Genomic DNA, 12,695 nt, shown 5'->3' with positions numbered 1-12,695 from the left:
TATTTTAATTAGTGAGATTAATGTGAATGTATTAGGGATTCGACTTATTTAATTCTATCATGACCAATCAAAGCTGTCATTTGATATTTAAGAACTCTTTTGAGATTTTAATTTTGAATAACTAGCATTTCCGTTAAAGTTAATCATAATTAATCATATCATTGTAAATGAAATTGCCCTACAAAGTAAATAGGACTATTCGCTAATAATAAATCAAGTAAAACAACCAATGAATCAAATAAATATAATTTAACTAATAAGATCAAAGAAAAAATTTAGATAAAACTCTGTGATCATCAATCCCGTCACATCATGAAAATTCATGGCTCCAATCTAAAGTTCATTCTAAATCCTAATAATATCTCTACTCTAAAATTATACGCATGTCTCATTAATTTTTCTAATCCAAACCAACTTATAACATAAAATGATGTATTTTTATATACTCAATGAATTACAAATAGGTTCACATAACTAAATAAGATTTTCAAATGTTCTTCACTATTTAAAGGCCATTCTATATTTAAAGACCACTTTCATATTAAATAAAAAATTGAGCGTCCAAATTCAATTTCAGAAATTCGAGATTGGTCCCAAGCAGTATATACAACCCGTATATCCCTGTAAACTCGAATTTTTGTCTAATTTAAATTGCAAAATCAGCTATTTTCCTTAAATTCTTCCAAGTTATGAATATTTCCTGAATAAAATATTAAAAGATGTTAAATAACTACTCTAAATAATGCAAAATACAATAATACGAGAATAAAATTATTTATTATTTTATATATATATATATATATTATCAAACTGCTACTAATGAAAAGAAGGGTATGAACGAACGAATATTAAAAGATGTTAAATAATTATTCTAAACTAGCATGATAACTCGTGCTAAGCACGGAGCACGTTAAATTTTTTTATTTCTTCAAATGTGGTGATAAAATTGGTTCATTTTTGTAACAATCCACTTCACATATCTTAGTTCAGTCATTGGTAGCAATTAATTAGCATTTCACCACCTTAAAAGATGGATTATTCGGTATGTAATATATATTGGTAACTCTAAAATAACTATCGAGTATTTTTTTATTTTTATACATAAAAGATTGTAAATTCTTATAATAACCCATTTATATATATTATAAGAAGTTGCCGATATTATCATTACATGATAATAAAATATATTTTAAATATTATTGTACGAGCATTGCTGATTAAGTGTACATCTCATCAACTAAGTCTACATGAAATTATTCATAAATTTTATTTTGTAATTTCAGTCACACCCCTACAATATATGAAAAAAATATTAGATTATTATAAAATTTTTGAATCATTGTATTTTTGTATTTAGTTGATTAAAATTTGATTTAGTCTAAATATTTGCTTCTAAGTTAGATTTGTAAAATAATAATTTAATGCCTAGTTAAATGCAAATTTTGAGATTATAAATTTCATAATGAAACCTCTTAATGACAATCCCATATAACTTTTTAGTAGGTCAAGAGAAGTTTTTTTATGTCTTAACGACGCTGAAAGTACAAGGACGATATTTTTCACAAGTCTCACATTTTTAACTACTTTAAATCTTAATTACGATATTTTCAATAGATTTACTATCACTTTTATCGATCTTTCGACCTTATATTTACTCCAACTTATTTCAAAGGTCTCTTACGTCCTCATTTCGGTCACTCGATCCTGGTCTACATACTACCGCCTTAATATATTTTAAATTCGCTCATCTTCATATATGTACATTATATTTCTTTTGGCCGCCTCTATTTCAACTTTGATAACTTTAAAGTTACTTATCATTCCTCACTCATACCATATCTCATTCATATATGATAATATTTCACTAAATTTCTCATATTAGATCGCTTTTAAAGCGTGGTGATCATATTCATAACCGGGATGGTGGATACAATGACGATATATGTGATGTTCTATAAGACGATCTACACTTAAAATTCATGGTATTTCATCTAATCAGATTATTTTGTTTGAATTTTAGAATATAAAAGTTTTTGTATTTATTTTTGATTATCAACTTTGATAATGGATCTAAATTAGAATATGATATATAAATTACTTATGATATTATTTTAAGAATTCTTTTCTAACATAGTAATATGTTTAACGAATGCCAATTAAAATAGTCGATCTAATGTATATATAATTCATGTAAAATAAAATATGGATAGTAATTAAAAATATGATATTTGTGTAAAGTATTCTTCATATAATTTGAATTTTAATCATTGCATATTCATATATTTTTTAGATAATATATATATTATATTATCAAAATTAGAGTGTTTTAAAGTTAATATAATAGGTGAGCTATTTACAAAAGTAGTTAATGATTTTTAGAAATGTATCACATATTGTGTTGGTACAATGGTTGTAGATGTGACATTAAATCATTCACTCCATGTGGTCATGGTTTCAACTCCAATTCAATGTATTTTTTTGACATTAATATAATTAAAGGGCATATGAGTAATTTACTAAATAGGCTCAAAACCCATGTTCCCATATAATAAATATAATAGATAATGTTAGGTTTTGACTTGAGTTGCGTAACGTAGTGAAACTAGGGAGGAGTGTGTAAATAAAGAATAAATTTGTATATTTTTATAATTTGAGTTAAATAAATTTGAATTAATCAATTTTAGTGTTGGGCGATTTGGACCCGCTTGTGTGTTATTATTTGGGACCGGGGAGCCTCGTAAAGAGCTGCAAATGAAAAGAGCTGTTCGTGAACAAAACTCGGGATCGACTCGTTTAAGTGAACTCGGCTCGGCTCGGCTCGTTTTTTTAAAAGAGCCGACCACGAACAAAAAAATAAGCTCGGATAATTTAACGAGTCGAGCCAAGTTGAGTTTTTTGTATATTCGGCTCGTTTAGCTCGGACTCGGCTCGGATTCAGCTCGAACTCGGTAACTCGGCTCAGATAAAATCTTTATATATAACATATAATAAATATTTATTAATCACTTGTATAAATATTTTATATTTTTTAATTAAAATTTAATACTAATTTTAAAGTAAAATGATTAATTTTTTAAAAAAATTATACATATTTTAACAATAAATAATTTAATTAATTTCATACATATCAGTACTTTAACAAACAATTTCTAATTAAACTTAACCCTAAATTTCACCTCACAGTTTTATTTGAGGAATATATGATAAAATCGACCAAAATTACGATTTCGAATAAATTAAGATAGTGAGTTGTTAAAATAAATTATAACATTATAATATTTTTTAAAAAATTTAAATTAATTTTTAATAATTATATTTTTCAACCACTTAAAGGGGCTTACTTCCTTTATTTTATTTTATATGTCTTTTCCAAATATAAATCAATTTAACTGAAATATCATAAATTACTAAATATTTAACAATCGACATCAACATCAACAATTCAAAAGTAATGTACGATTTCTAAAGTTATAAATGTTTAAATAATTTAAAATAAAAATGATTTTGTTGTTAAAACTCGAATTGTGAAATAAATTGATAAAATTATATGAATTAAGAAACACGTGTAGAGTGTGAGTGCGCGTATATAATTGTAAGATGAAATTAGTATATGATCTCCATATAACTTATAAAATTATAAATTATACCTTATGTTTGGTCTATTAAAAAAATATATGCGAACTATTAGTGGACAACTCGGCTCGGCTCGAGTTCGGCTCAGTTGTTCGTGAGCAAACTCGTGTTCGGCTCGGTTCAGATCGTTTATAAACGAGCCGATCGTGAACATTTTTTCGGCTCGGTTTTTAAACTCGTCTCGGCTCCTTTTAAATAAAATTATGCTCGGCTCGGCTCGGCTCGGACAGAACTCGACTCGGTTCTATTCATTTGCAACTCTATCATAACGTTTTGTGACAAAAAATTGATTTTATGATTAATATTACTTAAATATGAAATGTGTGTCAAGCTAAAAGAAAAAAACGAAAAAAATAAGAATTAAGTTACTAATTTTTTAAATACATTTCAATAAAGAGATATGTATATTATATGATATTAAAGTGACAAACGAATGCAAATTAAATAAATATAAAGTTTTGATTAACCGAAGACTAGTGTGACATTTGAGAGATAACTTAAAGTCCGTTTAGAACATTCTTTACTAGTAAAGATTACAAAAATTGAAAATAATATTATAAAAACTGTAAATTTATATTTCATAAAAATGTGTTGAAGCTATATTCTTTGATTTAAATATGTAATATTGAACATTTATCATATCTTTTCTATTTATCCTTGTATTCTTTCCATGTTTGATCAACGGGTTTTCCAAATAAATTATCAAAATAATCATCATTTTATAAAAGTCCCTCATCTTTTTGTAGAGTTGTGCTACAAATCCCCCACTAAGCTTTTAAAATATTCCAAAAATCGCGAACATCTCCAACCATCACCACATGTTAGCTATAAAGTCTAGGTGACATAGTTATATACATATTAGATAAAAAATATATTACTTCAATCAACCATTAAATATCCAGTATCTCTTCTATAACTGTGATCATATAGCCATTAGCTAAAATATCCACGTCAGCCAACTTTCTACCATATTTTAACATAACTTTGCACATCAATACAAACATATATTCATATTACATTTATATTATATATGTATATACATGTGTGTTAAATTTTTTATTTCATATTTAATATTTTAAATTTATGTTATATTAAGCGTTAAAATATGATTTTTTATTGACCAATTTTATTAATTATTTTAAAAAACATTACATATTTATAAAAATATTAATAAATCTTATCTAATATAATATAAATATAAATACAAAATTTTATTATACATATAAGTATATATTTTTTAACACTTATAATATAAGTGTCTTATTATAATTATATAAATATATATTTAATATTTTTTCATTAAATAAATAATTTATTTTTACTTGTATTTAATTAAATATTTAAATTTATTTTAATATGTGAAATTTTCATATATATGAAATAATTTGAAAATACGTATAACATATATTGTTAAATTTAGCTAATCAATATAACTAATGCCACGGGAGTAAATGACTTTATAGAGCAAATGACGTTACTGATTCAACAAAATTTTAGATAATGATAATTTAGCTAACCATTTTACCTATTATAATTGGAGATGCTCTAACATCGTATCCATATCCCACATATTACACATCACCTGATTTGGATAATTCCGCAAGGTAATAGTTAGCCTCAAGCATTGACACTGTCAGCGATCCCTTCAATTAATCCAGCTGGTACATTACAATTTACAAGGCATCCACCGAAAAACATGTTATTTCATGATAAAGAACATATCTGAAAAACATTTTACATAACCTTAGAAAGTTTTGTATATAAATTGAGCTCATCTATCGATTATTTATCTATTATTATTATCTATATTATATTATAATAACGGAATATAATATAATTTGGTTCAACGGTTATCCCCTAATTTTACTTATTAAATTTATATAAATAAATAGTGTTATATATTCGTTAAACTAGTGAACATAGTCTACATATCTTACTAAATTACGACTACAATTTATCCTACTATTAAAAAATAAATATATAGTGTTACATATCCGCTAAACCACTAAATTATTAAATTACTGGACATAATATACTTATTCTACTAAATCTACGATCATAAATTATTCTATAATTTTAATTATAAATTTATAATTTTTATATATTTATATAAATATTTTACAATTATAATATGACAAATAAAAAATTAAATATTAACGGAAACCTGTTCATCGCACGGGATTTAAGATAGTACTCCCTCGATCTTATATTATATGTCCTGTTTTGACTAGTCAACAATCAAATTATTTAAATTTTGACCGTAAATTACGCATAAAATATAATTAAATAATTTTTAAAACTAGTATTGTTAGAAAATATATCTAATTCTTTTTCAAATATATTTTTTATTTTTTAAAAATAATACATAAAATTTTCATACTTATCGGTCAAAACTTGATAAATTTGATCATATATTAGTGAAAACAAACAAGACAAATGGAGGGAGTATTATAAGAGGACATATTCCCGAGACAATTTATTCTCCTCAAAATTGCTGAGACATTTTATTACGTGTGTAAGACAAAATTACCCCATCCCATTCTTTTAGCCCCGTCCCATTTTACGCTGTTTGTCGAAACCCTTGTTATTTGTGTTCTCTTAGCTCTCTTTCTTCCCACAACGCGGTTCGGAGATTGGAAACTTAAAATGTAGAGGCAGGGATGGAGAGGCAGATCGAAGGCGACGGAATCAATCCATCTCTCACATTGTGTGATGGACCGTGCGTATCTCCTGCAATAGTTTTAACTTATATTCCTGTTAATATCTGTGTAAATTTGGAGTTGCGTGATTGACATCATGTAAATCATACAATAATAATATATACTTAAATAATATCCTCATTGTTGGACTTCTAAAAGTTTCCAGGCTTCCCAACCTGTGACTTTGCTGGGGCCTTATAAATGTCGTCATCTTTTACTGTATAGAGGGATATATAATATGAGAAAAAGGAATAATAGGAGAAAAAGGAATATAAGATACACCTGATATAAGCAGTCAGGTCAAAACAACACCAAACTCTGCGTTGCAATTAAAAACAAACAGCCTGTAAAAATAAAAACCTAGATCTCTCCTAGTATTCTTATACACACTATTCTTATCTCCCCTACGTGCATCTATATATACAATATCAACAATAATTTAGAGAGTTATGACGGATGATCATCAAATATCAGATGATCCATTATCAGATGATTTACAGGATATTCATGATAATGATTTTAACATTGAATCTAGTACAAAAGCATCGCATGTACCTCATGTGGGTTTAGAATTTCAAACTCGTGATGAAGCATACAATTTTTACAATCATTTTGTTTTGACAGACGGATTTGCGATTCGAAGATATTGTACATACAAGTCTAGAAAAAAAGATGTTATTACAAGAAGGACTTTTGTGTGCAACAGAGGGTTTAAAAAAAAGAGGTGAACAATGAGAAGGATGTAAAACGTCGACGAGAAAGTCGATGTGGCTCCCAAGCTTCTATGGAAATTATTTTAAATAAATGTGGGTCTTGGGAGATCAAGAAATTTAGTAATATTCATTCACACGACCTACTGAACAGTCCGAACAAGAAAAAGAAATTGCGGTCCCATAATAAGTCTCATCAAGCACCTGTTTGCAAGAAACTAATGGACAATTATCGTAGTTGTGGAGTTGGACCTGCAAAAATATCTCAGATTATTAATTGTACAAATAGTAGTGGTATAGATATTATCACACCTCAACAATGTTCAGATTATTTGAAAATTAAAAGGAAGAACAACATTGGTAAGGAGTGCATGATTGTGATACAAAAAATTTTGGAGCGGAAAGTAAGAGATTCAGAATTTTACTATGCCATTCAACTTGATGAAACACAAAGTTGTAGAAGTATCTTTTGGTGTGATTCTAGAGCAAGAAAATCTTACATAAAATTTTGTGATGTAATAGTCTTTGTTGTCACTTACAAGACAAATAATTTCTCAATGCCATTTGCACCTTTCACGGGTGTTAACCAGCATAGACAGTCTATTTTACTAGGTTGTGCATTGCTTTCAGACGAAAAAGAAGAAACATTTATTTGGTTATTCGACCAGTGGCTAAAGTGCATGTGGAACCAAGCTCCTGGAGCTATCATTACTGACCAGGACTCTGCAATCTGTAATGTTATTGCTAGAATGTTTCCACATACACATCATCGGTACTGTAAATGGCATCTTGGTCTTCATGAGTGTGAACACCTTCGTTCACTACAGTGCGCATACCCCACTTTCAATGAAGATTACAATAATTGGTGTAAAAATCTAAATTTGTTGAAGAGTCCGAGAAGTTTTGAATTACGTTATGTGAGAAATACAAGCTAATTAACCAGGAGCAGTTGTCTGAGACTCAAAAAAATATGATGAAGTCTTGGAAATGGATTGAAACGATGTATGAAAAAAGACGTCATTGGGTGAAGGTGTATTTGAGAGACACATTCTTTGCAGGTATTCGTGCTCATACTTGAATCATTTTGGAGATAATAGTCGTAGGACATAATTATTTTATGCTCCATTGCTTTAATAATCTACCACTGACCAATGTTCGATTTTATCGTAGGTATGAAATCTTCTCAGAGAAGTGAGAGCATTAATTTATTTTTTGATGGATATGTTAATAGCAACACTCCTTTATCTGAATTTTTTGAGCAGTATGAGAAAGCAATCAAAAGTCGACGTGACACGGAAGAGAAAGAAGATTTGGTTTCAATGACAACAACTCCTAATTTTACAGAAATGCATTCGTTAGAGGCTTATGCTGGACGAATTTATTCTAGAAATATTTTCAAAATATTTCAAGATGAATTTAGTCAAATTTTGCACTGCCAACATAGTAAGGGAGTTAAAGAAGATGTTGTGACCACGTATGAGGTAGACATCAAGGAGCAGGGAAGATCACACATTGTTAAGGTGGATGTTTCAACGAAATTTTGTAAGTGTTCTTGTGCCAAGTTTGAAACCTGGAGAATTCCTTGCATGCATATATTATACATAATGAAACAGAAGTTGCGCTTAAAAGTAATACCAAATGAATATATTTTACCAAGATGGACCTTAAACGTGAGATATAAAACGTTGCGACTATAATGAAAGTCAAGCTGGATCAAGTGACATTAATAATTCAAATGAAATAACACCACTAGAAACGTGGACACTACGAGGTGATCTTAACATGATATATGAAAAAACAATTTGTCGGAGAGACCTATATGAAGAAATGGTGAAAGAAACACATAAGTGGTGGAAAAGGATTGAAGAGAGTGAAAAAATACATATGTCACAAACATTATGCGAAAATGTTGAATCAAATATTGCAGGAGAAAGTTCACGAGCAGCAATTTTGAATTTTACTATTCATGATCCTGCCAAATGTAAGACTAAAGACAGACCACGAAATGCATCACGCATCCCTACTGGAATGCAGGAAAGTCAAGATTTGAATAAGAAAAGAAACTGTAGTTTATGTGGTCAAAAAGGTCACTACATGAGTACTTGTAAAAAAACTGACTGACGAGTTCATGTGTTTTTATCAGCAAAGTGGCTACTCTTTTTTATTGTGTTTGTTTTGCAGAATTAAGTCGTTTAGGTTCATACGTATATTCACAGATTACAGAATTTAAGTAAAACTTGTTGCAGTTTGGATCATACTTGATCATTTTACTATTTTTCGTTGGATTTATTACTATACATATGAAATTAATACATATACTATATAAGTTGAGCTTATTCAGCAGAATGAAGAGCATATGTCTGGCATAGTCTAGCTTTAAATAGTTTTTGACATGCGTAATGTGTTGGTGTGTGCTGGTTCCTGTTCTCCGTAAATATTTTAGCTAAATGATCAAAGCAACGTCTCTCCTTATGTATAAATGTGTCTGTGAGGTTCCTCAACCATTTTCTCAATAGTTATATAATCCACTTTTTGAACCATATATTTATTGATATACCTAAACTTGTAGTTTTAGGGGATGAGCATTCAAGAAACTAATGTACTATATAATTGACTTGCTGCCTTCTATTGCCTCTGGTTGCATATACCTCAGTTTACTATTTTTAACAGGCGACTCATACTTATTCTTACTGAAGTGATGTTCTGATTGTTGCTACTAAGCAAAGGTGTATGTGACTGTTTTTTAGTTGTTCCATTGACAATTTTATAGACAACTGGTATGTAAAAAAATAAGCACAAATCAGTAATACATGTATAATTTTTGATAAGGATCTTGTTATTTGAAGCAGGAGTCATGTTTACTAATGTAAATCTCAAAGACGAAGAAAAATAGTTTGTTATTTTTTAAAGAGGAGGCCAGCTAATTTAAAATTGGTGCAATAGGACGGTACAGTACAACAGGTGGTATTTTGGGGCAACGCAGTATTTGGTGTCATTTGTGACTGCTTATATCAGGTGTATCTTATATCCTTTTTTCTCATATAATATATATGTTATGCCAGACCCAAATTCCCAATCTACCGTCTTAGTCAAATTGAGCAAAGAAAGAAGCAGATTTAGGATGGACCAAAACTCTTTAGGTCTGCGGCCTATGTATATAGAATTTTTGATTTTTATGTATTAGCTTGTCAACGTAAGTTTTTAAGTGAATAATGTGTGATATGCATTAGGATAATCACAATTAGATAGGGCATGCCAGCGAATGCCTTGCTTGGATGAAAGAGGCGAGGAAATTTTTAAAGTCTAGAAAATCAAAGTGAAGAAACCACCTAAAATGAACACAATGAGTTAAAGAAACAATATTGAACTGGGCTTAGTCTGGAAAATTAGGATGCTGTTTGATTTATCAGGTGCATTTTGTGAAACGTTCTTCGGTGAAAACTTCATATAGCTTCCAAAGAGAATAGTTTTTGAAGTCATGACATATTTCCATGTAGTATCAAATCCGATGAGCCATATATAAAAATAAATATGTGAGAAAAAATTGTCATTATTTTTTAATCTAATTTCTTTAAAGAAATGAAATTTTGATTGTAAGAAAAAATTATATGATTCATTAAAGAGTGAGGCGCTTGAATGTTTGTAAATTCCAGTTATTGGTTTCTACTAGAAAGCACATGAGAATTAAATTACAGTTAACACTATTTATCATGATAGTCTCTTTTTGTGAATAAAAGGTAAAAATAGAATTGTGAATAGATGTACGCCAATTGAGATATTATTAAGATAAAGTAGAATTTCAATATCGTCAAGGGAATGCTATATTTTAACGAATGATATGAAGCACTCAAGTTCTCTGTTCATTCAAGCGAGCCGTTCTTGATTACCTGATTAATACCATCTAAATAGTATAAAAATACAGGCTTAAATAATATCCTCATTTCTAGATTTTCAAAAGTTGCAAACCATCATTAGATTTCGAAGGCTTTTGAAACCTGTGGCTTTGCCGAAACTTATAAATTTTGTTAGTTTTTAATGTCTGGTGGAGGTATATATGTTATGCATGTGCCAGACCCGTAATAAAATCCCGTTATGTAGAGAAAAAACAGGAACCACGTCTTAATAAAATCGAGGAAATAAAGAAGCAGCTTTTGAAATGGGCCAAAACTCTATAGGTTTGTGGCTTAGGTGTATGAATCTTGATTATAATATTAGCTTATCAATGTATGTTTTTAAGTGATTAAAGTGCGATTAGTGTTAGGATAATCACAAATAGGCACGACATACCATACAATGCCGTACTCGAATAAAAGAAGCAATATGTACTAGGGCATATAAGTGATGCAAAAAGAAAGGACAAAAAATCCAATGAAGAAACTGCCTAAAATGAACATAATATGTTTAAAAACAGTATTGGAGTGGGCTATTGTTTACTCATTTTGTTGGAAAGTAAATTTTAAACAGTGGGTGCCCTGGTTGCTTTTGCATCATGTTGGCTGTTAGTCGTTAGTTAGTCACCGTCGCGCTATCACTCTATTTTCTGGGCTCGGGAAAAAGAAGTGTTTGGGTGAAGCGTATTTTTTTAAAAACTTAACTAGGCGGTGCCGGCTCCCTTACATCATGATTGTAGTGTTTGCTGTATTTTAGCCTGTTTTTCCGGAGGAACTGGTCCCTGACAATGTTTCAAGCTTGTCACGTTCATTAAGTTGCAGGTTACAGAAAATTTATTATGTATAAAAATTATAATCTTGTGAGTTCCCTTTAAAATTACATATTTACCCCTGATTTTGATGAAATTATAGAGGCCTCTGCTTTTAATAGGACTACATATTTTTCCATCGCTACAAACCCTCTCTGTAGATTTGGTACGTTTCATTCCATCATTTCTATACAAGTGATTTTTACGTGCGCCGGTAATTTTCATTATTTTGCCTCGATCTCAATTCTATTTTGATGGTTATATGAAAATGGTTTTGTTTCTATAGATGTACTAGAACCTGTAATTTATTCCTACATTCTACAATTTTGCAGTCTGGTAATGGAGTCCTACTTTTAATGATTTTTAAAAAAAGTTATATAGAAAAAGATCTATCGATAGTTTTGTGAATGATTGTAATTACCGTATGTTTACTAATTTGTTTTCATGCCAATAGTAACTTTTTTGACAATTTTGTTCATCACTAATTTATTTACTAATTCAGTGTTGTGTGTGATTGAAAGTGTGCCAAAATAAAGAAAGTATCGCACTCGCTTACATTAATCAGAGATAAATTGAGTGATCGGATTTGCAGGCTTGGATTGGAAAAGTCCAGATATTCCTAATTATGCATGATTTATGTTGGGTTATGGGTATGTAGTTGTGTTTACTTCTGTAGAATGTTCACATATAATGTGATTCTTATGTCTATCTCTCATTTGTATAGCTGCTCTTGTAGGAATTTACAATTATCCATCACAAAGATTCGCGCCGACACTTTAAATAACTCAGGCCTCGTGAATACAGAGCTTGCGCAACTGTAATTTATGTTTTCAAGGTCAGGAAGAACATCATTGTCTTTATTTTTTCTTTACATTCGACAGTATATAATGGGATTTCATATTTTTTAGTGGTTTCTAAAACCAAGCTCGTCACTGTCTTCTTTGATTTTTTTTT

The 12,695-nt window shown here is 29.4% G+C and overlaps 1 protein-coding gene across 1 annotated transcript; it reads left to right on the top strand.

Annotated features, from left to right (window-relative positions):
* The first annotated feature begins 6,781 nt into the window (after nucleotides 1-6,781).
* Nucleotides 6,782-7,977, top strand: LOC141691401 (protein FAR1-RELATED SEQUENCE 5-like). The gene is made up of 2 exons (XM_074496142.1): nucleotides 6,782-7,056; nucleotides 7,197-7,977. The coding sequence occupies exons 1-2, from the start codon at nucleotides 6,782-6,784 to the stop codon at nucleotides 7,975-7,977; spliced, it is 1,056 nt and encodes a 351-aa protein (XP_074352243.1).
* The last annotated feature ends 4,718 nt before the right edge of the window (nucleotides 7,978-12,695 follow it).

The sequence above is a fragment of the Apium graveolens genome, chromosome 10 (assembly GCF_009905375.1).
Source record: "Apium graveolens cultivar Ventura chromosome 10, ASM990537v1, whole genome shotgun sequence".
In the NCBI taxonomy this organism is placed as follows: Eukaryota; Viridiplantae; Streptophyta; class Magnoliopsida; order Apiales; family Apiaceae; genus Apium; species Apium graveolens.
Note: the sequence above shows the minus strand (reverse complement) of the source record. Positions and strands in the feature narration are given on the sequence as shown.